At 40.1% G+C, this 26295-nt stretch overlaps 1 protein-coding gene across 7 annotated transcripts; it reads left to right on the forward strand.

The window, feature by feature from the left end:
* Positions 1-15: 15 nt before the first annotated feature.
* Positions 16-17912, forward strand: LOC112216143 (forkhead box protein P1-B). 7 transcript variants are annotated; one of them, XM_024375896.1, is made up of 16 exons: positions 16-72; positions 6446-6606; positions 10243-10368; positions 10591-10680; positions 10818-10944; positions 11125-11266; positions 11364-11471; positions 11608-11695; positions 11809-11892; positions 12064-12283; positions 12417-12475; positions 12588-12689; positions 12845-12972; positions 13347-13404; positions 16841-16923; positions 17023-17912. In XM_024375896.1, exons 2-16 carry the CDS (start codon positions 6460-6462, stop codon positions 17177-17179), a joined length of 1719 nt encoding a protein of 572 aa, XP_024231664.1. In that variant the 5' UTR covers positions 16-72; positions 6446-6459; the 3' UTR covers positions 17180-17912. The 7 variants fall into 7 exon arrangements, 6 of the variants coding, with proteins under 6 accessions (XP_024231664.1, XP_024231667.1, XP_024231666.1 ...); XM_024375899.2 differs by having other exon boundaries at positions 34-159; positions 16844-16923; XM_024375898.2 differs by having other exon boundaries at positions 34-159; positions 10821-10944.
* Positions 17913-26295: the final 8383 nt, after the last annotated feature.

Consider the following 26295-nt stretch of genomic DNA (forward strand, 5'->3'; position numbering starts at 1 on the left):
GTGGCTGTGATGTCATCAAATGCACAGTCCAGTGTCAACTGTTTATCTGTGTTTGCTAACGGTGGTTGCTGAGTGAGTGTATTTCAATCGCTTCTTATCTTGCTCAACAAGACGTGCCAAATAGCTAGCTAGTAGCTCAGGCTACACATTGATGCCCCGGTAAGTAAATGGTAGAATGCTGTTATTGGATAGCTGATGCCATTTATTCATCTCGTTAGCTAGCCTAGCCAGCTACTAGCCAACATAGGCGGTAAACAACCACACCAACCCTTTGTTTAGCTAAATAACATTCACGTTATACAACAACGACGAAGTGGCTTTTAACAGCGAGTTAACTAACCAATATGTTTGCTCTCTTGGATAGCTAGCTAAGGTTAACGAATTCCAATGTTGTTCGGTAACTTGCCTATCTACGACTGCTAGCTGTTCGCTACATTTACTTGCTAGCTAACGTTAGCTTTAATACCAAATATGTATTTATAAATAAACCAAGATAGCCCACAGCCATACGTTTAAAAATGGGAAGAAATGAGTCATAGTGGACAGAACAATAAAGGAGTTGGGCAGAGTCAAGCAACTATTAGTGAGTTCCTATTGGCGCGTTCTAGCAAATATTTGCATATTTCCGTTAGGGAACGCCTACTCCGAAGTGCGCGTGTGCAATAACTCAATTCGCCTTTGCACTCCTCAGCAACACATTTGTTTTACTTTAGCAAAGGGTAAAGTTTACATACTGTTTGTAACATTATAGTTTTGGCAACAGAAAACTATTGAGTTCAGAAGTTTCAATGAAAAAATGTGCAGAATTTCGGCCAAAATCCATCTTGTTCCCTCTTCTATCACTGCTGGCCACTATGCTTCCTCTCACTACCAAATTTGGTAGTAAGTGGAACCGCCAAGCGGACGCTTCACATCTATACATCCGGTGTTTTATCCTGTTCGTTGTTGTGTGTTAATACTAGCTAGCTAACATTAGCTAGAAAAGTACATTTCCATGGTCCGTAGTTATGTTGTAGATATTTTGCCGTCTTTAGCTAGATAACGTTAGCTAAAACAATGCATTTCCCAGTGGTGGAAAAAGTACTACAATTGTCATACTTGAGTAAAAGTAAAGATACCTTAATATAAAATGACTCAAGTAAAAGTGAAATTTACCCAGTAAATTACAAATTGAGTAAAAGTCTAAAAGTATTTGGTTTTACATATACTTAAGTATCAAAATTATAAATAATTTCAAATTCCTTATATTAAGCAAACCAGACGGCACAATAATATTATTATTTAAATTTACGGATAGCCAAGGGCACACTAACACTCAGACATCATTTAGAAACAGCATTTGTGTTTAGTGAGTCTACCAGATCATAGGCAGTAGGGATAACCAGGGATCTTCTCTTGATAAGTGTGTGAATTGGACCATTTTCCTATCCTACTATTCATTCAAAATGTTAAAGAGTACTTTTGGGTGTCATGGAAAATCTATGGAGTAAAAAGTAGAATAAAATGATTTACGAATGTAGTGAAGTTGCCTAGTTTATTAAAGGTACCAAAAGTAAAAGTTGTCAATATAAATAGTAAAGTACAGCTACCCCCAAAAACAACTTGAGTAGTACTTGAAATCATTTTTACTTAAGTACATTACACCACTGGCATTTCCTTTTTTCTCGCTGTGAAATGCCCGCAATGCCCCATTTCAACAACACCAGCTAAGAACTTGTAGCCTCTTAAGACCAATTGACTGTCCCTCTTCTGTTCCCATGTGTTTGGCAATCTGATTCATGGATGGATGTGGACCCCATAAACTGGATGAATGTGGCCCCCTCACATCCTATAGCGTCTTGTGCCAAACCCGGAGTTTACTTATAACAACTGCAAAGAGTTTTCAGTTGGGCAGGTGTATGTCTGGCAGGTGTGCTGTCATTAAAGCATTCACATTAGATGTAATGCGCTGAAATGTTATCACCCCATGCTGTTTTGTATATTTTTGCATGGTTTCCAATGTAGTTATTTAGGCTAGAAGTTGCTACAGGATATGTGATTCTCCATACCCTTTACAGGTTTGCTAATGGAAAGCCTCGTACAAGGAATTTTAACTAACCTGTTATTGATGATATTTTCTTAATTCTCAATTCTATGGAGAAAAAATATATATCTTAGAAATGTTCATGTCCAGTTGCAGGTGGTTCTACAAAAAACAGCAAAAACTCAGAAAGATATTAAATCTACATTTTGCACCTAGTGATGAGTTCCCCTGTCATTTTAATTCCAGACATCTTGCATTTCCCAACATCTTTACAGGAACTTGTTGTATTCTTCATTTTCATTGTTGGACATAAGACTGTAAAAAACATCAAGTGATTTTAATTTAAGAAATCTGTTCCCAACTATTCCCACGGATAATAGAGAGACACGACGTGATCGTATTCAAATGTAAGCAAGGTTTGAAATTATTGTTTTAGTCAAACTTTTATCTGTTTTGTGCTTCTTGCAGTCAATTTGCTGTCTACAAATTATTTGTAATTATGTTCCGTCCTCCCAACCATCCACTCAAGAAGAAATCGTCCCACGACTGAATCTAATTGATGATCCCTGGCATACAGCATATTATGATCATGTAGGGACCAGTCAACCTGGCTGACAGAACAGATGCTTAATGTTATACTGCTGCTCAAGCTGATCCATGATAGAGTTTGATGGTTTTGAGTGGATATTCTTTTCAGAACCACTATCCTGTGGTGTCTCTCCCACAGCAACAAAGAAGATGATGATGATATAAGCCTAGTCTAGCATCATCCACCTTGTTTATGAAAATGGCAATAAAACTAAACTTCCTGCGGGTCAGCTATGCAAATGTTCAATGAAAACATTTGATTGAATTTCACATTTGCTTATTTCTATTTGCATTATCCAGTAATTGTTCCCCAGAGTGGTAAACTTAGCATGCAAGTGATTGATTAACACACATTCACTTATAAAGGATAGCCTTACAGTATGTAGGGCCCTATAATATCCACGTTGCAGAGAATGCGGACAGAATCACAGAATCCAGACATTAAAATGTAATTCAACAATATTCAAAAAGGTTTTGAACTTTGTAGGAAATCAACTAAATGTATTGAACTTATTTGACAATTCATTAATTTGCCCAAATTAATCATGTCATGAACAAAATGCGTCAGTGATTTTTATTTTACTGCAACTTTCTGAAACGTGTGTGGGGGAGTGCGCATGTCTACACTTTGTGTAACTGTTAGCAATTATGCGAATGATTACCTTCTGGTAAAGATGGAAAGGCTTTCCCGAAAACCTTCTCAATTAGCCTGTTAGAATGATACCATGATTATATGCATCAATCCACAGGCCATTTGCTTAACAAACTCTGCAATCACATGAGCACTACAGAAACATCACTAACCAAAGGTCTCTTGCTGGTGCACACTTGCATTAAAGGTTAACTACACCCAAAAATAAAAATGTCTTCTATTTTTCCCAGACTTCCAAAGTGGTCACCTGATGTGGTTTAAACATTGTTGTGGACTTAAAACATCCAATGTGGTTTTTCCCACGCCTAGGATTTTATAGTGCCCTACTAATGCTTTGGTGCAGGCATACATTGCCTTTTGTTTGTGGCTCTGAATGATAGTTTTGACTAATAAGAGTGACAACTCCCAATGGAAACACAGGGGAAATGTTGATCCCCAAAAAGTAGCAAGGAGCTGAACATTAGACAATGCAATGTGCATTCAATCAAATTAACAGAATGTAGGTATTCATTGTGTATGCCTGGACAGACAGGAATTGCAGTGGGCATATGGTTTGCCCTTGTTCTATTTGCAGAGTGTTCGTGTTTATGCAAACAGGCGTACTCCTGCATTTTAAACCACAGCACCTGTTCATGTGTTCACAGTCCACATAGGCTACACACTTCTTACGCTACTGCTTTGAACTCAGTTGAACACCTACAGTGCTGTGCCTTTTCTGCCAAGGTAAGGATGGTGTACTATTGTAAAGATGTGCATAACAGTTGATTTGATATTTTGGCTAGAACCCCAAACTCTCGTTGATGATTGGTCTACTAATTTGACCTTTCTATAGTTTGCTTTGTTATAATTCTTAATGTGATTTTTCTTTCTCATTGATCTGTATTACAAATCTATGGTAGGCTAGGCTTTATCTAAGATTCAGGATTGAAATGCATTGTTGCATTGTGGTATAGACTAGGCCTATATTTTCGGTCCTGACTGTTGAAGTAGGTATTCAGAAGATTCCCCTCTACTCTAAAAACCTGCTGTTTGTGTTGCTTGTCTGCTTTGCTAGCAGCACTGGATCCGACATTGGGAATGTTGAAGGGCATTAGGATGAAACACTGTTTTGTGTGCAAATACACCCTTGGCTGCTGTAGCCTAAAATAAACAGGAATCAGTTTTGCTGTGGAATGAAAAGGCCAGTAGGTACTGAAGTCAGACTTGATAGGCAATGCAATATTGTATCTAACAGTAGGTTAGCCTATTTTTCAGCTTTCTCCAGAAGTCGATAAGTTATAAATACATACATTTGATGAATCTACGTTTTCAGCTGAGGGGACATTTGCTGTTTATTTTAGCTGTGTTGCATTTGAGTCGAACGCTTCCCCAACTGTACACACGACCCTCCCTTTAATGCGGTATTGTGCTACCTGCCAGATCTGTTTATCGCACCACCTGGTTAATGTTAAATTGCTCCAGAAGGACGACATGTTTACTCATAAACACCGAACCAGGGTCTCTTTGTTTACCGTAGCCATGGCAGCAATCAGCTACTCAACAAATATCTCCGGTTTATTTTGGCAAGAGGGAAACTGTTGCCTTGATTAGTTAAAGCAGAGTAACATCTTGTCTTTCTCTGATCTGCAACAATATTGAAGATGTTTCTAAGATTGTCTTCAGTAAGCAACCGCATGTGGGCATTTCCATGTAAAAGGAACCATGAGCACTAATGTGAAGTTTGTAGGAGCATGTTAAATGAAAGCCTTCTATAAATTATAGTTAGACATTATTTGCCTTCTTTAAATGTAAGAAACATTGCCTTGTGCCTTGTAATTCTGTTGCCAAAGCTCTATATCTTTTAAGTTATTTTCTCATTTCTCTCCCTTATGAGAGAGGATAATGAACATTCACAGAAATAACAAGTAAAGGTAGACCTACCAATTAGTTAGTTTTTATTTGTTTATGAATTATTAAGTGATTAAAACACATAATTCTGTAACCAAATCAGTCACGTAATTACTGCAATTGAATTGGCTACAATTGGAAATCCTATTCACAAACCACAGCTCGGTCACCTGCTACTGTCCTTCCTTCCACTGGCATACTGTTCAGCTCATACCTTTTGTCTGGTGGTCAAAGCAAGACTGAAAACAGTCTGGTTCTGTCTGTCTGTCTGTCTGTCTGTCTGTCTGTCTGTCTGTCTGTCTGTCTGTCTGTCTGTCTGTCTGTCTGTCTGTCTTTCAGTTAATGTCACCTCTTCTGACTCTTTCTACCAACCACCCACTTTCCATTTAGTGTAACAAGCATCCTCACCCACTGACCATCGACCGATACCAAAGATCAATGGAAGTTGAAATTTGGTCAGTCCGCCATGGCCGGACCAAATCTGAACCTTTCATAAGCTTCTATATTTCACAGGTTTGGACAAAACAGTACAGAAAAGTAGAGCACACTAGAGTGAAGTACAATATAATGTACTGAACATACCTACCGCACTCTACTGTGCTGTACTGTGACGTCTAAACTTGTAAAACGAAGACGTCTGATTGTTTCAGATGTGGTCTTGTTTGGGGGCGGCGCTCATTACAATAACAGCTAGTGTGAAGCATTATACCCAAATATGCAAAATAAGGATATTGCATATTTCTACTTTTATGTACCAATTCAGGATACATCACCATGAAGAGAATGATATTCATGTCCATAATTATGCATTTCTGTTTAGTACAGGTCAGGATGTAATTCCATTACCGGATGTAAATCCACTTCCCCTACTGTAGTTCAGTAACCAAAATATATTTTCAAACTCAAGGTGTCATGTAGCTGACACCCCATTCTTTCTGCAGACCTCTTTGAATCTTAATTCAGAGCTGATATTTAAGTTTTTTTGGAGAATGTGGTTGAACAAAAAACTTGAGGGAGATTTTAACGTAATTCTGTTACCAATTTTTGCATCTACACAGTTTGTTCAGTTAATGTGTTTTTGTGAAATTTCTGTGTAAAATTGTTCAAAGTAGTCCATGTGCATGTAGTTATATGGGCAATCTGAATTCAAGCTTAATTCCGTTATCGTGGAATTGCCCATGTGCATATGTAATTGTTCCAACAAAAAAAATGTAGCCTAAAATCAGTATTGTGGAAAGTCACTGTGGATTTACATGAGGTTTACAGCGGCTCTCTTGTTCTTGTTCTGTTCTCAGGTCAGTGAGTCCAGATGCATGAGTCTGGGTCAGAACAGACAGCCTGCACCAGTCCAGCCAATCAGACGGAGAATGGGGACAGTGCTGAGAAGGATGATTATCTGAGTGCTAAGCCACTAACTCCAGAGGGTTCTGGGGCTGACAGTCAGCAGCAAAACCAGGTTACCAAATGTATTTTATAAAGTGTGCCACATGCTTACTTTCCACAACTAAAGCATATGGGTTCTCAAATTGTCACATTTAGCATCTTTCTTTGTTTGCATGATAGGTAGGATATCTCTCACTGAACTTTGAGCCAACTGTAGTGCTGCAGACAGAGACTGCTGAGACACTTTGTGATTGGTGGAGAAGGATAGATCTGTGTTATTGGTTAGTTTTGTTTATGCACACAAGCACTTTGTCAGACTGCCAGACAGTGTAATGTTGTGCTCGGCTTACTGCTCTGTCTTTCTCCACCCTGTGTCTCTAACTGCCAAAGACGACCACTGTAAATGGAGTTGGTCAGGTTTGTCAGCTTTATTATTGTATTTTGGTCAACTAGCCTATTTCTACATGTAGCTAGATAACGCTCTATGTTTACTGGTATATACATTGGTAGAATTTGCTGGATGAAAAGGACTACGTTAAAGTGAAACACTGGTCATCTGTGTAAACTAAGGACCAAGATAGTAATTGTGACTGTGTTAGTTAAAGTGAATTTGCATGTGTCACTACTACCTAACATATTTATAATGTTATTGTACTGTATAATCAAAGGTAATTTATTTAAATCATATGAAAATGTCCTTAGCTCTTTATTGCCTCTTCCAAGCATTTTTCTTACTTGGGTCTTGTAGATTATATTCCTTTGTGCATTGATGGTTTGTGTATGTCTCAGTTGAGTTTGGTTACATACGGTTTGTTAAATCTCAGTTCAGGGAGAGATTAAGTACAAGGGTCTGTTATATGAAAAGGGATTATATTTTCTGGGTTTCAGAAAAGGGATGTAACTTGTTTTTGGCAACATTAGTCATAGAGCACATACCTCTCTTTGAGGACTAGCCCAGTGTTTACATTGTCCTTCATGGGTATGTGGGTTTCTGTCACATCAACAATAATAATAACAAAAGATGTTTGGGCTGGTCTGCCCTGACGTCATGGAAACAAGGATTAGGTGCAGGATTAGGTTTTGCTGATGTTGTGCATACAAAAGATGAGCCTTTCCCATACCATATACAGTGACTAACTGGCCCTATCTGGCTCTCTGAAGTTTTTTTTCTTCTGTACTGCAGACTTTAAGTCCAGCTGATGCAATTATTTTACCTTCTGCTTTAAGTCATGTAAGCCATGAGTTTATCCTCAGTATCTGCTCCAGGGTATAGGTCTATAAGGATCTTGATGAGCATCAGAGCATGTTTAGTCCGTGTGGGAAAGGGCCATCTCCTTGGCAATCCACTGTTATTGTTAGCCTAGAGTGTATGTGACATCCTCCAGCAGTTTGTTTACTGGATCCCAAACAGTGCCAGCCTTAGTGGGAATTGTTTGTTTGTGGTTCAGACCTTAATTAAGGCCCTATTCCCACTAGGAGATATGAAGAAGACTCTAAGGAGCGGGGTGGCGAAAGAGAATTCAACTTTTCAATTCACATTACATCCTTGCCTTACCTTTCGTTGTGGCTGGCCACATGACAATCTTGGTCCGTAGTTCAAATTGACCGTAAATATCACAGCCACTAGCCAGAAAGCACAAACTATTCAACATTGACAAAAGTGCACCCAAACCATATTACACTGCAACAATTCACAAGCATGTATGTGCAGTCAATTTAAATGGTTTATTTTCTCGTCTGTAGGCTACACTCAATACATTTTTAGCTTCAAGACAAAAGCACAGTTACTGCTAACAAAATGTCTTCATCAAGTAACGTTAGCATATCAAAAATGAATGATTTTAACCCTCTCATATTATTATAAAGTACAGTAGGCCTACATTACAACATCACAACAAACCAGGCTTCATTTTGAACAACATCATGAAAATAATTGAATGTGGTAAAAGCGAATTGTGACAGGAAATGTGAGTATAACTGAATTCACCACAACAAGCTGTTTTATATGGAAGTCTATACCCACCACCAAATTTGTTTAATAAAAAGACTGATGATTTGTCAACATGCACAATTAGTCTGTGCTTCAGTCTGACCAACTACAGCCTACTGACGACAACCACAGCTGCAGGTAGCCAGAGAAGCCTATGCGCTCTGATCCCATCTGGGCTTGGCCAGGGGAAACATAATGTCATGTTTTTTATAGCCTAAAATAGGCCCATTTATTTGTGTTCTGAGAAAGTGATTTTATATTCACACTTCGGGTGACAAGGCAACCTACACTATATATACAAAAGTATATGGACATCCCTTCAAAATAGTGGATTTGGCTATTTCAGCCACACCCGTTGCTGACAGGTGTATAAAATCGAGCACACAGCTATGCAATCTCCATAGTCCAACATTGACTGTAGAATGGCCTTACTGAAGAGCTCAGTGACTTTCAACTTTCATAGGATGTCACCTTTAAGTGCTGTTATTGTGAAGTGGAAACGTCTAGGACCAACAACGGCTCAGTCGCAAAGTGGTAGGCCACACAAGCTCATAGAACAGGATCTCAGAGTGCCCATGATTTTGGAATGAGATGTTCGACAAGCAGGTGTCCACATACTTTTGGTTATGTAGTGTAGGTCTTTTTAATCCAAAATGATTGACTGGAATGAATCAATCAATACAATAGTGATGACATGCTATATGAGTATCTACACGATGCAACCAGCCATACAGAGAGCTCAGCCCTGTTCGTTTTTGTCACATTTTTAAACCATATGACTTAATAAATCTGGTCCCATCATAGCCCATATAAAACAGTTTATGAATGTTTTTTAAAAAAATTTCTAGCTGATTTATGTCATACACTACAACTAGGGTCCAGAGTTGGTTAGATTAGCCTACTATCAGATCAAGAATAACTCTGGGCCCCAGGAACCCCCAAGTTCCTGCAAGTACGCTTAGTTTACATTTGAATATTATGTGTATCCGACGATATTTTTACAGAAAGTATTGTAAGTGTGAGGCTCTAAAATGCAATGCAGTTCTGTTTTTGCAAAACTTGCCAAGCATCCCTGGCTTTGTATTCATTTTTTTATCTATACTAAACAAAAATATAAATGAAACATGCAACAATTTCAAAGATTTTACTGAGTTACATTTCATATACAGAAATTAGTCAATTGAAATAAATAAATAGGGCCTTAATCTATGGATTTCACATGACTGGGCAGGGGTGCAGCCATGGGTGGGCCTATGTGTAATGTGTAATGATCATGCTGTTTTAATCAGCTTCTTGATATCCCTCACCTGTCAGGTGGATGGATTATCTTGGCAAAGGAGAAATGCTCACTAACAGGGATGTAAACACATTTGTGCACCAAATTTGAGAGAAATAATATTTTTGTGTGTGTGGAACATTTATGGGATTTGTTTTATTTCTGCTCATGGTGCATTGGACCGACACGTTGCATTTATATTTTTGTGCAGTGAATTTATTTGGCTTTAATTATTATGTTTACTGTAAACATCCCCAGAGCTGTGGGTGTTAGGCAGAAAGGGAGGGGTAATTGCTGGATGCCTAGCAAAGGTTGTTCATATGTTTTGGTTTTAAAATGTTTTAAAAAAAACACTTCAATGGTGTTGTTTGCATTTTGTTTTTCTGTCATTTTCCGGCATGGCTATGTCTAATCTGTGCTCATCTGTATTTGTGTGTTGGCAGGTTACAGTTTCAGTGTCTATGATGACCCCTCCGGTGGAGACTCCTCAGCAGACACAGCAGCAGGTCCTCAACCCACAGCAGATCCAGGCCCTGCTCCAGCAGCAGAAAGCACTCATGTTACACCAGGTAACTACATCATATTCACCACACAAATCTACATGTAAATGCTTTATTGTGTTCTGTTTCACAATTGTAATATTAGCAGGGATTTTTGTTAATTTCTCTGTACGTCACCTATTTTTCATGTGGATCTTCTAGTGAGATGCTGATGGCTTGAACGTGACCACTGTATTTCCTCATGACCTTCCATTAACTCAAGGTGTTTTTTTCCTTCTTTTTTTTCTACAGCAACACATACAGGATCTCTGCCAGAAACAGCAGGACCAGTTCAACGCCCAGCTCCTACAGCAGAAGCATGCTGGGAAGTCAGGCCAAGAGGTAGGCCGACATACTTATTTTTTGTCATACGTCTGTATTTTGCTGTCATCTAAATGTTCCAAAGCGCTATATAAAATCAATGTATTATTATAGTATTGCTGAGGCCTCATGTGTACCTCTTCCCCACTCTCCTACAGCAGCTAGCTGCTCAGCACATGGCTATCCAGCAGCAGCTCCTGCAGGTCCAACAGCAGCACCTCCTTAGCCTCCAGAGACAGGGTCTCCTGTCTGTCCTGCCCTCCATGAGCCCCTCTGCAGCTCAGGGTAAGTGTTTACCCCCTCAGCCCCAACCCTAATCTAACATACCTTCCCCCATCAAGTATCTTCCCCATGTTTGTTGTTGCTGTCCTCTTCCATGGCTGCAAGGCAGCTACATTTGTTTTGGTTGTTGTTGGGCAAGAATATTATAGTTATTTGGCTGAATTACTTGTGTATTTCTCCTAGGTTTAATGAAAGGGTGTGAGAATGGCACCAGCCTGCTCTCTGGTGGTGAGAATCCAGCTACTCTTCAGAAGAACCTGCTCCACAGTCAGCATTCCACCACCAATGGGAATCATCCATCACAGATCCTAAAGAAGAAAGACAGGTGATTAGTCATTTCGGAACAGTGTTTATTCATTCTCATCTGTCCAACCTCTTCCTGAAGTGTTACATTGATGATATATATGTATGTCTCTCTGCAGTGGGCCTGTGGATAATCACACACAAAACACTCACCCTCTCTATGGACACGGCATGTGCAAATGGTCTGGCTGTGAGGCTGTCTTTGGAGACTTTCAAGTTTTTCTCAAGTGAGTTTCTTCTCATCTATTCAATCTCTCAGAGAGACAAATTAAGGTCAATCTCTCTTACTATAATAGTAACACTGGGTTCTAGTGGCTTCTTCAGTGTTTTCTTGTTTTATAATAGAATGTGTTTTCCCCCCAGGCATCTGAACAGTGAACATACACTGGATGACAAGAGTACAGCACAGTGTCGAGTGCAGATGCAGGTTGTTCAGCAGCTAGAACTGCAGGTACACAGTAGACAAGACATTTGCTTAAATAAAGCCCATTCATTGTACAGTACCTTCTCACTGTAATCAACTTCACATGACATCTTTGTTGTTTTATCTTCTCCTCAATGAAGTTGAAAAAAGACAAAGAGCGTCTGCAAGCCATGATGTCTCACCTCAAATCCTCTGATCAAAAGTCCAAACCAGCAACCCCAATGGTAAGTCTCTGGAGTATTAAAGTGGGCATGTCTTAAATTCAAATCATGTTACTAACAGAGTAAGACGAGAATTAGCCACAATGGTAAAATAATCACCCTTCAAGTTTGCATTCCCTACAGCTGTGTTCTCTGTATTGCGTTTTAAATTAATCTTTACTTTTTATTTTCTAGGGGAATCTTGTGCCCAATGTCTCCATCTCCCAGGTGACATTTCCCAAGGTGCTTCCTTCCATGAGCTTGTCTCAAAATGCCACTGCTCCTTCTACACCCCTGACACCACCCCCAACCTCCTCCTCTATCCTCCCTCCCCACACCCTGCTCACTGTGAGCCCTGGAAGGAGATGGTACTCAGACAGCAAGACCATGAAATACAGCAAGACCATGAATCAAGGTGAGTTAGCAGAGTGATTCTGAACCTAATGAGGGTAGTAGGGTACATTTTTTTTATGCCTGTGGTAGTTTATCTACTTGAATGGCTTCAATCATTGATTTTAATAAAACACATTTTGTTAATTCCTTAACAGATATTGTTCAGAATAAAGAAGCTAGACCGCCATTTACATATGCAGCCCTAATAAGACAGGTAAGGAATCTTTTCTTTTATTTCACCCTGGTTTACCCGCTGATGACTAAATGGTAGCTATTTGTAAGGAGTGCGTCTATTGTTTGCTAACTGAATGTTTGCATTTTTCCAGGCAATATTTGAATCCCCCTATAAGCAGCTGACACTAAATGAAATCTACAATTGGTTCACGCGGACATTTGGATATTTTAGACGCAACGCCGCAACATGGAAGGTATTTCGTTGTCTATTTAAAGGGTAATTTACATGTAATATGAATACCCTTGTCCTACGTTTAGTTGCCTTTCCATATTCATTATGTTTTTTAGGAATGTTACATGGTATTAGATCAACTTGTATGGAATAATGTTCTTCTTTCTGACTCTGCAGAATGCAGTGAGACACAACCTCAGCCTCCACAAGTGTTTTGTGCGAGTGGAGAATGTAAAAGGAGCTGTGTGGACAGTTGATGAGATGGAGTTCCAGAGGAGAAGGCCCCAGAAGCCTGCTGGTGAAGGGTATGTTTAACATGCTCGGTATCTCCAGTAAAGCTCCATGTATGTCTCTGTTTCTCAACATGTTAAACCTGCATTTCTGTTGGTATTATACTAATATAAACCATGTAACTAAGTTTGGGCATGATCTGATTTTTCTCTAGAAAAACTGCAGAGCAATGTGCACATTGAGCTCACAGAAAAACCCGAACTAAATGGAATTCATATAATTGAATCGACATCGGTCACTCAGTTGTTTAAAAAATAGAAAATAACTGATATTTCGGTTATTCGCTCAGCACTAGTAACTAAAATAAAAGTGTCTTGTGAGGATATGTTGTCCCTCTATTTCCCAGTGTGTGTTGGATAGAGGAACATGTGTTTATTTGTGACTGCAGGTCTCTCAAGAGGGAGAACACTGACCATGGTCACTGCTCAGCTTTCCTTACTCCTAAGGTAAATGCTCTTTTGACAACTTTGAGTGCTAAACCCAGGATCGGCGTTAGGGGGCCTGGCCACATACTGTACCTCCTTTCCCGTCCAAATAAAATATTGAAATCTTGATAATTTATTGGGCCGAGAAGCGTGCCGACAGAAAGACTCATTCATCTCAGATAAGCATCCGAGTGACACAGTTCCTCTCTGTCTCAGTATGTGTAGACTGTGTATCTGATGCTGTCTGGACAAAAACAATATGGCATGTCATACTATTTCTGTCCAGACAGCGTCAGATAGATGGTCTACATATAGTAAGACAGAGGAGTGCTCTTTCGCTTGCTCGGATGCTTTCTCCTGTGAGAGTTTCAGCAGAAAGGAAGAGGTGACACGAGGGCTCACTCTCGCCACAAACTCTGTCCAGAATAAGCCCAATGATATTCTGTGTCAGGCTTTCAAGAGCAGCTGTGATTCCCTTTAATATTGATCAGCTTTAATATTGCAGATTGTAGCTTCCATCAATGTAATTGTCTGCATCATTTCCAATCGCCCATATATACAGTTGAAGTTGGAAGTTTACATACACTTAGGTTGGAGTCATTAAAACTAGTTTTTCAACCACCACAAATTTCTTGTTAACAAACTATAGTTTTGGCAAGTCGGTTAGGACATCTACTTTGTGCATTACACAAGTAATTTTTACAGACAGAATATTTCACTTATAATTCACTGTATCACAATTCCAGTGAGTCAGAAGTTGACATACACTAAGTACCTTTAAACAGCTTGGAAAATTCCAGAAAATGATGTCATGGCTTCTGATAGGGTAATTGACATGATTTGAGTCAATTGGAGGTGTACCTGTGGATGTATTTCAAGGCCTACCTTCAAACTCCTTGACATCATGGGAAAATCCAAAGAAATCAGTCAAGATCTCAGAAAAAATATGTAGTCCTTCACAAGTCTGGTTCATCCTTGGAAGCATTTTCCAAATGCCTGAAGGTACCACATTCATCTGTACAAACAATATTACGTAAGTTTAAACACCATGGGACCACGGAGCCGCCATACCGCTCAGGAAGGAGACGCGTTCTGTCTCCTAGAGATGAACGTACTTTGATGCGAAAAGTGCAAATCAATCCTAGAACAACAGCAAAGGACCTTGTGAAGATGCTGGAGGAAACAGGTACAAAAGTATCTATATCCACAGTAAAACGAGTCCTATATCGACATAACCTGAAAGGCCGCCATTTAAAAAGCCAGACTACGGTTTGCAACTGCACATAGGGACAAAGATTGTACTTTTTGGAGAAATGTCCTCTGGTCTGATGAAACAAAAATAGAACTGTTTGGCCATAATGACCATCGTTATGTTTGGAGGAAAAAGGGTGAGGCTTGTAAGCTGAAGAACACCATCCCAACCGTGAATCATGGGGGTGGCAGCATCACGTTGTGGGGGTGCTTTGCTGCAGGAGCTTCTGGTGCACTTCACAAAATAGATGGCATCATGAGGCAGAAAAATTGTGGATATATTGAAGCAACATCTCAAGACATCAGCCAGGAAGTTAAAGCAAAGGGGTCTTCCAAATGGACAATGACCCCAAGCATACTTCCAAAGTTGTGGCAAAATGACTTAAGGACAACAAAGTCAAGGTATTGGAGTGGCCATCATAAAGCCCTGAACTCAATCCTATAGAAAATGTGTGGGCAGAACTGAAAAAGCGTGTGCGAGCAAGGCCTACAAACCTGACTCCGTTTCATCAGCTCTGTCAGGAGGAATGGGCCAAAATTCACCCAACTTATTGTGGGAAGCTTGTAGAAGGCTACCCAAAACGTTTGACCCAAGTTCAACAATTTTAAAGGCAATGCTACCAAATACTAATTTAGTGTATGTAAACTTCTTACCCACTGGGAATGTGATGAAAGAAATAAAAGCTGAAATAAATCATTCTCTCGACTAATATTCTGACATTTCACATTCTTAAAATAAGTGGTGATCCTAACTGACCTAAAACAGGGAATTTTTACTAGGATTAAATGTCAGGAATTGTGAAAAACTGAGTTTAAATGTATTTGGCTAAGGTGTAACTTCTGACTTCAACTGTATGTCACCAGTAGGTCTAGTGAATATACTGGCAATCCCTGTCATTTGGTTACATACATTTCTGTTAATGCATGTAATAATTTGTTGTTTACTATTCTCATTCTGAGTGGAAACATTATTAGCAGGTTGTGAACTCTGCAACACAAGTTTAGGTTTATTTCATAACCATAATTTAAGAGTTTTGTAAACTTTTTCATTGTCTTTTATTTGGAGTGCTTCATGTGAGCAATGAGCATGTCTGGTTTCTCTGTCCTGATAACGGTGAGGGAGCACACGCCTGAGCATGCTAGTAGTAGGCCTGCTGTGTGCAAATGTAGGAAAGTGCCCATTTGATTTCTGATTGTCTTAACTCACCACGTCCACTACTAATAATAAACTGAGCTTCTCAGTAAACATTTTTTTTTACCTCACACAGTAAGGCAACGAAGCCTACAGCCATTGCAAATGATAGTAGTTCCTCACAGTATTTGAAAAATCTTTCCAACACTCCTGGCCTCGATAATCATCAAGCCTCGGTGTGAAAGAGCAAATATATCATGATCTGGTGACCCCATATATTCAGTGGAAACGTCATTAAAAAAAAACTGCTGTCTGTACGGTGCTCACTGGTACCGGAAACACTGAGGGCCCCGGAATAGGCTAATTAAATAGAAAGGGAGGCCTATAGGTGGAGTAGAGATGAAAATTCAAGTTCTTTCAATCGCATTCATCAGGATGTTTTTATTTGTCGGCTTTAGGTCTATCTATTTTACTTGGTTGACGATGGAAATTGTAGCCCTACTACTGCATTGGCCTATAGGCTAGTTCCATGCACTAATTTCTTTAGCCGCCAATGGGCCACGGTGTATCAATGTGTCCATATGGCAGAGGCTGGTATTCTTGCATTAGTTGAATTTTATCTTTTAGATTTTTATCATTTTAATTCAGATTTTTATTATTAACCACATGACAATGATTTTGAGAAATGAAAACGTTATCGAAATTAAACTGTTTCATGAAAATGCACATACCGTATATACAAATAATCATAACTAGCATGCAGATAGTTTAGAAATGGTATGATAAATTGTTAGCTTCCCCAAACTTGAAACTCACGAGCTGCCTATGGTCTTTAACACCCATGAAAACAATAATTTGCAAGCGTGTGCGTGCACACATGGGAGGTCCCCTAAATATATATATATTTTTAAAGGTGCCCCGCCTATGGAAATCAAATGCCCATCCAACTTATTCGTTCTGGCACCGGCCCTTGATAAACCTATGGCATGTCTTTTCAGGCTGAATGGCTAGAGAGTAGTATACCTCCATTCAACCCAGCCTCTATAGGAGCTCCCTTTATGTTCTCTGTTCCAGCAGGAGGAGATGAATGCAGCTCTCTGGTATGGGAATGGATCCTACAGTGACAGCAGTGAAGAGCAGTACCCAATTCACCCTCTGTGAGTTCTATCACCATTCAAAACTAGATTTGATAGAGGAGAAATGTTTCATAATTCATTATAAGTACATTTCTTCCTTATCATTACTTTTCTTCTCAGCGTGAAAGAAGAGCTAATGGATGAGGAGGCATATGAGAATGTGCCCCATGACTGTTCAGAGACTGAGAGCTCTGATGAGCACAGCTCAGATGTGGACCAAGACGGCGGTAGCCCAGAGAGACCCAACATGCAGCTGGCCCATGTGCCTTCGCAGTGAAAGGGACTGTTTTCAAACCTGTCACTCTCCACTGCAAGACTCCCACATTGGACAACTATGAAATATACCAAATTAATATAGAACTGCTTCATATCAAGTGGAAAAACACACATTTTCTGTTGAGGAAATAAATTACTATTTTATTTATTGAGGATATTTTGTCCTCGCTGTTGTATTGGGTTTTATCCACCTGGAGCTCACGTTGAAGACAAGAGCTGATGGCGGAACCTTTGTAACACCCCTTGTCCTCAAATAATGCATCCCTATCGGCTTATTGTGAGGCTGTACAACCAATGACGAAGCCCTATGGGGAGCTGGCTCAGTGATGCAGATATTTTTACATTTTCTTTCAAGAATGTGTATATCAATAACCAGAGCATTGGCAATATTTATGGACAGCACTTCATGAAGATGAATCTTTGTTTTCTCCCCCTAATTCATTTTTATATGAGAGTACCAGACAACCACCAAATTGTAACAAGTTGTTTTGTTTGACATGATATCCTTGAGAATTAGTTACTTTTAAAAGGGAGCTGTACACTGCCAAAAATATGATTTATGTGTAACCGATCTGTTGGGATATTATTATTTATGTAGCCTAATAATCGTATTTTTTTCCCCCCACTATCCCAAACATGGCTTTTTGGACTTATTTAGTGTTGTATCATACATTGCCATAGTTGTGCACTAAATGCTGTCTCTAATACATTCCGTATAAAAAGTGTGTGGCGAATGTCTGGTTTGAAGCATTCATTATTGTGTTTATGTGCAGGTTTTGAGTTATGACCGGAGTTTGTTTTAACAGTGTGGTAATGGCCATACTTCAGTGGTCAATATAATGTGGATATCTAATGGATGGCAGGCAATGGGAAGAAGACGTTGTTTGGCAGGAGAAGGTTCTACTGTAAATATACTCCCTTCATTCAGTTCAGACCACATCATCATCATCAACCAGCCTGGATGTGTGCACACTGCATAGAGATTAGTAGGTAACCTATAGTGGCATCTATATAAGGTTATCACGGTATGAGCCATCTGACTGAGGTCGTCAGAGTGATAAAATATACTTACAATTGACCAAAACTCATCCTGCCAAAACTTTTTGCGCTGTCTGGTTGGCTATGGCTCGGATCCAGATGGGGGTGTGTCCTGTCCTGCCCGTTTACAGAGCACTGCGATCCAAGCTGCACTTCATCCACACGAGGATACCGCAGCTTTACAAGGATTGGATGGTTCTGTCCCATTGTGGACAATAAATCTTTTTTTTGTTAGCCTTTGTGAAGTTTTGTTTCAGGGAACGTCAATTTGATTTATAATTAAGAATAAGTATCTTACCATAAATATGCATACGTGAAAGGAATGGAATATGATCTGCAAATATTATATAGGCGCATAGGTCATATTATTAGGTTGCATGGGCATGTGGTAATCTTATCAAACATTTTTAATAACTGAATCTTGAGAGAAAAAGCTTTGTTTTTAAAAATGGGTTATCTTCTATTTTTCTGGTTAGGGTCATCTTTGTATTTACTGGTTAATGGTCAAGCCAAGTATCATACTGGGGAATTTATCTCCATTGCAAGAGTGCTTAAGCAAATGTGGTCCCATTCTACCTTGACAGCTGCAGACTTGTATTCTGTAGGGGAGAGTGGGGTAAGTTGAGCCAAAATGTTAGTTGAGCCACCCCTAAGAATCCATACATGAAATTAATCGTGTCACCAAATATTTAGGAAGAGTTCATCATTTCCTGGAGTCTGTGAAGGAAGAAACTACATGGAAAAAGTGGTAAGTAATTTGGGTTAAAAAAAATATTTTTCACAAAGGCAAATTCATTTGTGTTCTAGGTTTCATGATGCTTGTACAGTATCTAAACTAAAGTAGATCGTTTTAAGATTGTTTTATACATCATTTGGGGTCTCTAAGCTACAATATAAGGTCCTAAAGCTAGCATGAAAGTGCATCCTTGTAGCGGTGTGGACTAATGTAGTCAAAATTGTATAAAACCCCCTTAGATATTAATTTAGTGTCCTTTAAATGTAATTAGATCTACAATGACATTTTATTGATCTACCAGAATTTTAATTTAGAGATTCTGGTAAACTCTTTGTTTCCTTTCATGTGTTCTACCAATTATTATTGAATTATTCACTATGGCAACCACTTGTTAGTATAAAAACTAAATGTATTTCTCAGTTTGGTTGGCTTTCGTGGAGATCGGACCATTTCCATTTGCAGGGATATTTGTCCGTTTTTGACCAAATAGTACATGTATGCTCCGTTTCATCATTAAACTCCTAGACTGGGCTTCTGTGTCTGTCATCACCCTTTTACCAGAGTGCAGTCCGTTATTCGTTTACTCCTAGTGGCCTATCCACACATTAGAGAGCACCAGACTCTGTTTTAAAAATGTTTACCTTGGGGTAAGTTGAGCCCAATGGCCACCATACCCCATACAAATGACACTGAACAAAAATATAAACGCAACATGTGAAGTGTTGGTCCCTTGTTTCATGAGCTGAAATAAAAGATCCCAGAATGTTCCATGCGCACAAAAAGCTTATTTATCTCAAATTGTGTGTACAAATGTATTTAGATCCCTGTTAGTGAGCGTTTCTCCTTTGCCAAGATAATCTATCCACCTGACAGATGTGGCATATCAAGAAGCTGATTAAAAGTTTTGATCATTACACAGGTGCACCTTGTGCTGGGGACAATGACAGGGCACTCTAAAATATGCAGTTTTGTCACACAACACAATGCCACGGATGTCTCAAGTTTTGACGACGCATGCAATTGGCATGCTGACTGCAGGAATGTCCACCAGAGCTGTTGCCACATAATTTAATGTTCATTTCTCTACCATAAGCCGTCGTTTTAGAGAATTTGGCAGTATGTCCAACCAGCCTTACGACCGCAGGGCGAGCGGTTTGCTGATGTCATTGTTATGAACTGAGTGCCACATTCTGGCGGTGGGGATACGGTATGAGCAGGCGTAAGCTACGGGCGATGAACACAATTGCATTTTATTGATGGCATTTTCAATGCACAGAGATACTGTGACGAGATCCTGAGGCCCATTGTCGAACCATCAATCTGCCGCCATCACCTCACGTTTCCACATGACAATGCACGGCCCCATGTCACAAGGATCTTTACACAATTTCTGGAAGCTGAAAGTGTCCCAGTTCTTCCATGGCCTACACACTCACCAGACATGTCACCCGTTCAGCATGTTTTAACTATGTAAATTGCCTTAGTATTGCTGGACCCCAACAAGAGTAGTAGTTGCCTTGGCAATAAAATACAAATACAGAGGGAGGAGTAACTGAGTGCACACTACAGGAGAAAGGTGGAGAATTGGGACGCAGTACATATCCTTCCAAAATGACAGAGCCAACTGTGTCCCATTCAGTAAATGAGGGCTTGCACTGACATGACGAGTCTGATAGTGGTACGAGCCAACAAACAGAGTTCAGTCTGTTGCAAGTGAACTGGGAATGGAACAGACAGACTGGTGCACCGTCTCAGGAGGGATGGTTGTCAGCTGCTAAAATGTGAGTATCATTTACATGTTGTCTTTTTCTTGTGGAACAAATTGAAGGATTTATCACATCTAGTCATAAGCATGTCAAAATGATGATCTTGCTGAACAGCAGTGTAAAAAAAAGGCAGTATACCTCTGTTTCCAAATCTTAGGAAACAATACATTATTGAATACATTTGATTAGTGTTCATTTAAACTATATTTGTTATTTTAGAACAGGGCCTATTTTAATCTTATGAGATGCATCATTTTCTGTTGACTAAATGTGGGTCAGCAGGGTTTTTTGTAGAGCGGTGACTTATTTACTGGAAGACAGAATCTCTTTCTATTTTGGGTGCAGCTGCCATTTCAGCTTGTGGTTCTGTAGGTGTACAGTAGACCAGGATACTGGAAACGCTGTTTAATACTTTCAATTTTGTCTGTACACTTTGCATCCCAACTACTGTTCTTGTTGATGGTGTAATTTTCATAATATTGTTTTCATTATTAAAGATTTGAGATGTTAAGTATTTATAGACAAGCCTGGCAAAAATAGTAAAGCTTTATAAATCCATGGGTTGTAACTGATGGCAATTCTGTTACCATTCAGACGTGCCACTCTCTGACTGTTGTTGTGATCACTTACCATTTCTGCTGGCTCCTCAGCATCCAGAGCTGAGGAGCACTGTCCTGGACAGTGGTCAGCTCCAATGTGTTCACCTACAGAGTGATCCAATGCCACAACCTGCTGGATGATGGGATCGACCCACTGCTGTGTGGTCATATAGAGGACCAGGAGGAGCTCAAGGCCATCAGAAGCAACACCAAGCGCATCAACGGCTTCATTGTCATTGATAAGGCAGTCAATCAGCTCTATGGCTCCCAGGTCACCAGGTACTTTGATGCCAGAAATGTTCTCTATAGGATCCTCCCACTGCCCACTACAGAGGAGAACAGGTCCATTAAATGTTCTCTATAGGATCCTCCCACTGCCCACTACAGAGGAGAACAGGTCCATTAAATGTTCTCTATAGGATCATCCCACTGCCCACTACAGAGGAGAACAGGTCAATTAAATGCTTCCAGTCCTGTGACCAGAAGACCAGTGGCTGCTGTGACATGGAGGATGCTGCCACTACATCCCCACAGATTGCCATAGAAACCATGCTAGAGGAGTTGGCTCCCAACTTATGGGAAGATGACCTGGACAGACTGGTGGACTTTGGCCACCTAGTCAGCCCTGAGCTACGAATGGTAAAACGTTTATTACTGAGTTAATATGGAAGGGATATGAAAGGATGGAGAAAACGGCATCAGGGAAGGTATGAATGCTCAGATATATTTTTGACAAGTGAAGAGACAATTTGGTAAATATGCATGCAGTATAACTTGACCTTCTTTGCAGAAAGTGCTGACTGTGCTGCTCCACGGGGAGGCGTGAACATCGACATGTCCTTCATGGTGTACGTGGCCCACCAGAAAGGGCTCCAGACGGAAGAGGAGAAGGCGTGTATCAGCCGCTGCATGATGGAGCTGGAGCTGCCTGTGTGGCACCAAGACTGCACTCTGGCCCTGGTGCAGGAGTCTTTAAACACTCTGCAGGGTCCCTGAGGATGCTTCTTCATACAGGACTGTGCTGTGCAGGTCTGGACATATTTCCTTTAAAGGGGAAAGATATGTACCCATTGATTATTGAAGAATATAATTTATAAATGCCTCATGAGCTAAGTTTAACTGTCTTACCCCATCAGAAACCAAAATATAAGCTTGTTTTACTCCTATTTTTGTAAACAAAATAAATTTAAACAAACAGCCTCAAAACATGGTTATATCAGTAATTGTGATGTCATCGATGGTCTGTCCTTGCAACAATAGCTTCCTCTGAATTTGAGAGTGGTTACATTTCTCCCACCCCATCCCTCAGCTTTTTACCAAAATAGGGGTGGGGAGCCCACTTTGTTATTGTCTCAACTGCTGATTGACGCTTTAAGAACAACATCAAACTGCCTTTTTAAATCAGAACATTCCTAGACATTCCATATAGTCTGAGTTTTGGAATTTCCAAAACAAGTAAATGTATCCGATGGGGATGTGTGAAACTCAATCCTCAGCCTGAAGTGTTCCTACTTTTGTCACAGAATAGCTAGCTTTTTGCGTGGCTGGACTGGTAAGACACTTCGGGAGTACAGTCCAGTGTGCTAGCAAGACAGAGGTCCTGGGTTCGAGCCTCTGTGTGAGCTGAATCAGTAGGAAGTGGTAATCGCTAAGCAAGCAACGTGACATCCGTTACAGATGGTGCCGCGACCTGGATCTGCAGTTGCGCTCAGCTCAACACTGGGGTCTCTGTGGAGTAAGTTTGAGGGGTGAATGTAGCACATGGGGATGTGTGAAACTCACTCTTCGGTCTGAAGTGTCCCCACTTGTGTCCCCAATAGCTCGCTTTCCCTAGCTTTCCCTGTGGCGCGACTGGTATTACGCTTCGGTGGGGCAGTTAAAAGGCAGAGGTCCTGTGTTTGAGGGAATTAGGATGGAAGTGGTTCTCGCTAAGCAAGCAATGTTACAGTACGTCCACTACACAAGCACATTTACTGTACAGTCTCATCTCTACAGAAATCTTCCATGACATCGGTGATGACATTCTGTGTCAGGCTTTTAAGAGCAGCTGTGATTACCTTTTGATATTGATCAGCTTTAATATTGCAGACAGATTGTAGCTTCCATCAATGTAATTGTCTGCATCATTTGCAATCTCCCATATATTTTTTGGTAACTATATATATACAGTTGAAGTCGGAAGTTTACGTACACTTAGGTTGGAGTCATTAAAACTTGTTTTTCAACCACTCCACAAATTTCTTGTTAACAAACTATAGTTTTGGCAAGTTGGTTAGGACATCTACTTAATGCATGACACAAGTCATTTTTCCAACAATTGTTTACAGATGTCATGGCTTTAGAAGCTTCTGTTAGGCGAATTCACATCATTTGAGGGAATTGGAGGTGTACCTGTGGATGTATTTCAAGGCCTACCTTCAAACTCAGTGCCTCTTTGCTTGACATCATGGGAAAATCAAAAGAAATCTGCCAAGACCTCAGAAAAAAAATGTAGACCTTCACAAGCCTCGTTCATCCTTGGGAGCAATTTCCAAATGCCTGAAGGTATCACGTTCATCTGTACAAACAATACTACGCAAGTTTAAACACCATGGGTCCACGCAGTCGTCATACCGCTCAGGAAGGAGACGCGTTCTGTCTCCTAGAGATGAACGTACTTTGGTGCAAAAAGTGCAAATCAATCCCAGAACAACATCAAAGGACCTTGTGAGATGCTGGAGGAAATAGTTACAAAAGTATCTATATCCACAGTAAAAACGAGTCCGATATCGACATGACCTGAAAGTCCACTAAGCAAGGAAGAAGTCACTGCTCCAAAACCGCCATTAAAAAAATCCAGACTACAGTTTGCAACTGCACATGGGGACAAAGATCGTACTTTTTGGAGAAATTACCTCTGGTCTGATGAAACAAAAATAGAACTGTTTGACCATAATGACCATCATTAAGTTTGGAGGAAAAAGGTGGATGCTTGCAAGCCGGAGAACACCATCCCAACCGTGAAGCACGGGGGTGGCAGCATCATGTTGTGGGGGTGGCAGCATCATGTTGTGGGGGTGCTTTGCTGTAGGAGGGACTGGTGAACTTCACAAAATAGATGGCATCATGAGGCAGGAAAATGACGTGGATATATTGAAGCAGCATCTCAAGATCTCAAGACATCAGTCAGGAAGTTAAAGCTTGACCTCAATCCTATGAAAAATGTGTGGGCAGAACTGAAAAAGCGTGTGCGAACAAGGAGGCTTTCAAACCTGACTCAGTTACACCAGCTCTGTCAGTTTAAATGTATTTGGCTAAGGTGTATGGAAACTTCCGACTTCAACTGTATGTATGTGTGTGTGTGTGTGTGTGTGTGTGTGTGTGTGTGTGTGTGTGTGTGTGTGTGTGTGTGTGTGTGTGTGTGTGTGTGTGTGTGTGTGTGTGTGTGTGTGTGTGTGTGTGTGTGTGTGTGTATGTATGTATGTATGTATGTATGTATGTATGTATATATATTTACATATACAGTACCAATCAAAGGTTTGGACACACATTCTCATTCAAGGGTTTTTCTTTATTTGTGCTATTTTCTACATTGTACAATAATAGTGAAGACATCAGAACTATGTAGTAACCAAGAAAGTGTTAAACAAATCCAAATATATTTTATATTTTAGATTCTTGTGGAGGCCAGGTCATCTGATGCATCACTCCATCAAGCCCTTACACAGCCTTGAGGTGTGTTGGGTCATTGTCCTGTTGAAAAACAAATTATAGTCCCACTAAGTGCAAACCAGATGGGATGGTGTATCGCTGCAGAATGCTGTGGTAGTCATGCTGGTGTTAGCCAAGTGTGCTTTTGAATTCTAAATAAATCACAGACAGAGTCACCAGCAACACACCCCCACACCATCACACCTCCTCTTCCATGCTTCACGGTGGGAACCACACATGCAGAGATCATCCGTTCACCTGCTCTGTGTCTCACAAAGACACGGCGGTTGGAACCAAAAATCTAAAATTTGGACTCATCAGACCAAAGGACAGATCTCCACCGGTCTAATGTCCATTGCTCGTGTTTCTTTGCCCAAGCAAGTCTCTTCTTCTTATTGGTGTCTTTTAGTAATGGTTTCTTTGCAGCAGTTCGACCATGAAGACCTGATTCGCGCATTCTCTTCTGAACATTTGATGTTGAGATGTGTCTCTGTGAAGCATTTCTTTGGGCTGCATTTTCTGAGGCTGGTAACTCTAATTAACTTATTCTCTGCAGCAGAGGTAACTCTGGGTCTTCCTTTCCTGTGGTGGTCCTCATGACAGCCAGTTTCAGTGCTTGATGGTTTTTGTGACTGCACTTGAAGAAATTCTTGAAATGTCTGACCTTCATGTCTTAATTGTCTGACCTTCATGTCTTAAAGTAATGATGGACTGTCGTGTCTCTTTGCTTATTTAAACTGTTCTTGCCATAATATGGACTTGGTCTTTTACCAAATAGGGCCATCTTCTGTATACCATCCCTACCTTGTCACAACACAACTGAGTGGCTCAAACAAAAAGAAATAACACAAATGAACTTTTAACAAAGAACACCTGTTAATTGAAATGCATTCCAGGTGAATACCTCATGAAGCTGGTTGAGTGAATGCCAAGCGTGTGCAAAGTTGAAGTATCTCAAATATATATATTAACACTTTTTTTGGTTACTACATGATTCTATATGTGTTATTTCATAGTTTTGATGTCTTCACTATTATTTTACAATGTAGAAAATAGTAAAAATAAAGAAAAACCCTTGAATGAGTAGGTGTGTCCAAACTTTTGACTGGTTCTGTATATACAGTGCATTCAAAAGTATTCTGAACCCTTGACTTTAAGTAAAATGAATTAAGTAAAAAACAGAAATACCTTATTTACATAACTTACAGACCCTTCACTATGAGAGTCGAACTTGATTGGAGTCCACCTGTGGTAAATTAAATTGATTGGACATGATTTGGAAAGGCAC

This window comes from Oncorhynchus tshawytscha, linkage group LG16 (genome assembly GCF_018296145.1).
Source record: "Oncorhynchus tshawytscha isolate Ot180627B linkage group LG16, Otsh_v2.0, whole genome shotgun sequence".
Classification (NCBI taxonomy): Eukaryota; Metazoa; Chordata; class Actinopteri; order Salmoniformes; family Salmonidae; genus Oncorhynchus; species Oncorhynchus tshawytscha.

Coding starts and splice junctions, on each gene's coding strand:
- LOC112216143 (XM_024375896.1), top strand. CDS start 6,460: ATGCATGAGTCTGGGTCAGAACAGACAGCCTGCACCAGTCCAGCCAAT. Junction 10,945..11,124: donor GAGCCCCTCTGCAGCTCAGG/GTAAGTGTTTAC, acceptor TATTTCTCCTAG/GTTTAATGAAAGGGTGTGAG. Junction 11,893..12,063: donor CCAAACCAGCAACCCCAATG/GTAAGTCTCTGG, acceptor TTTATTTTCTAG/GGGAATCTTGTGCCCAATGT.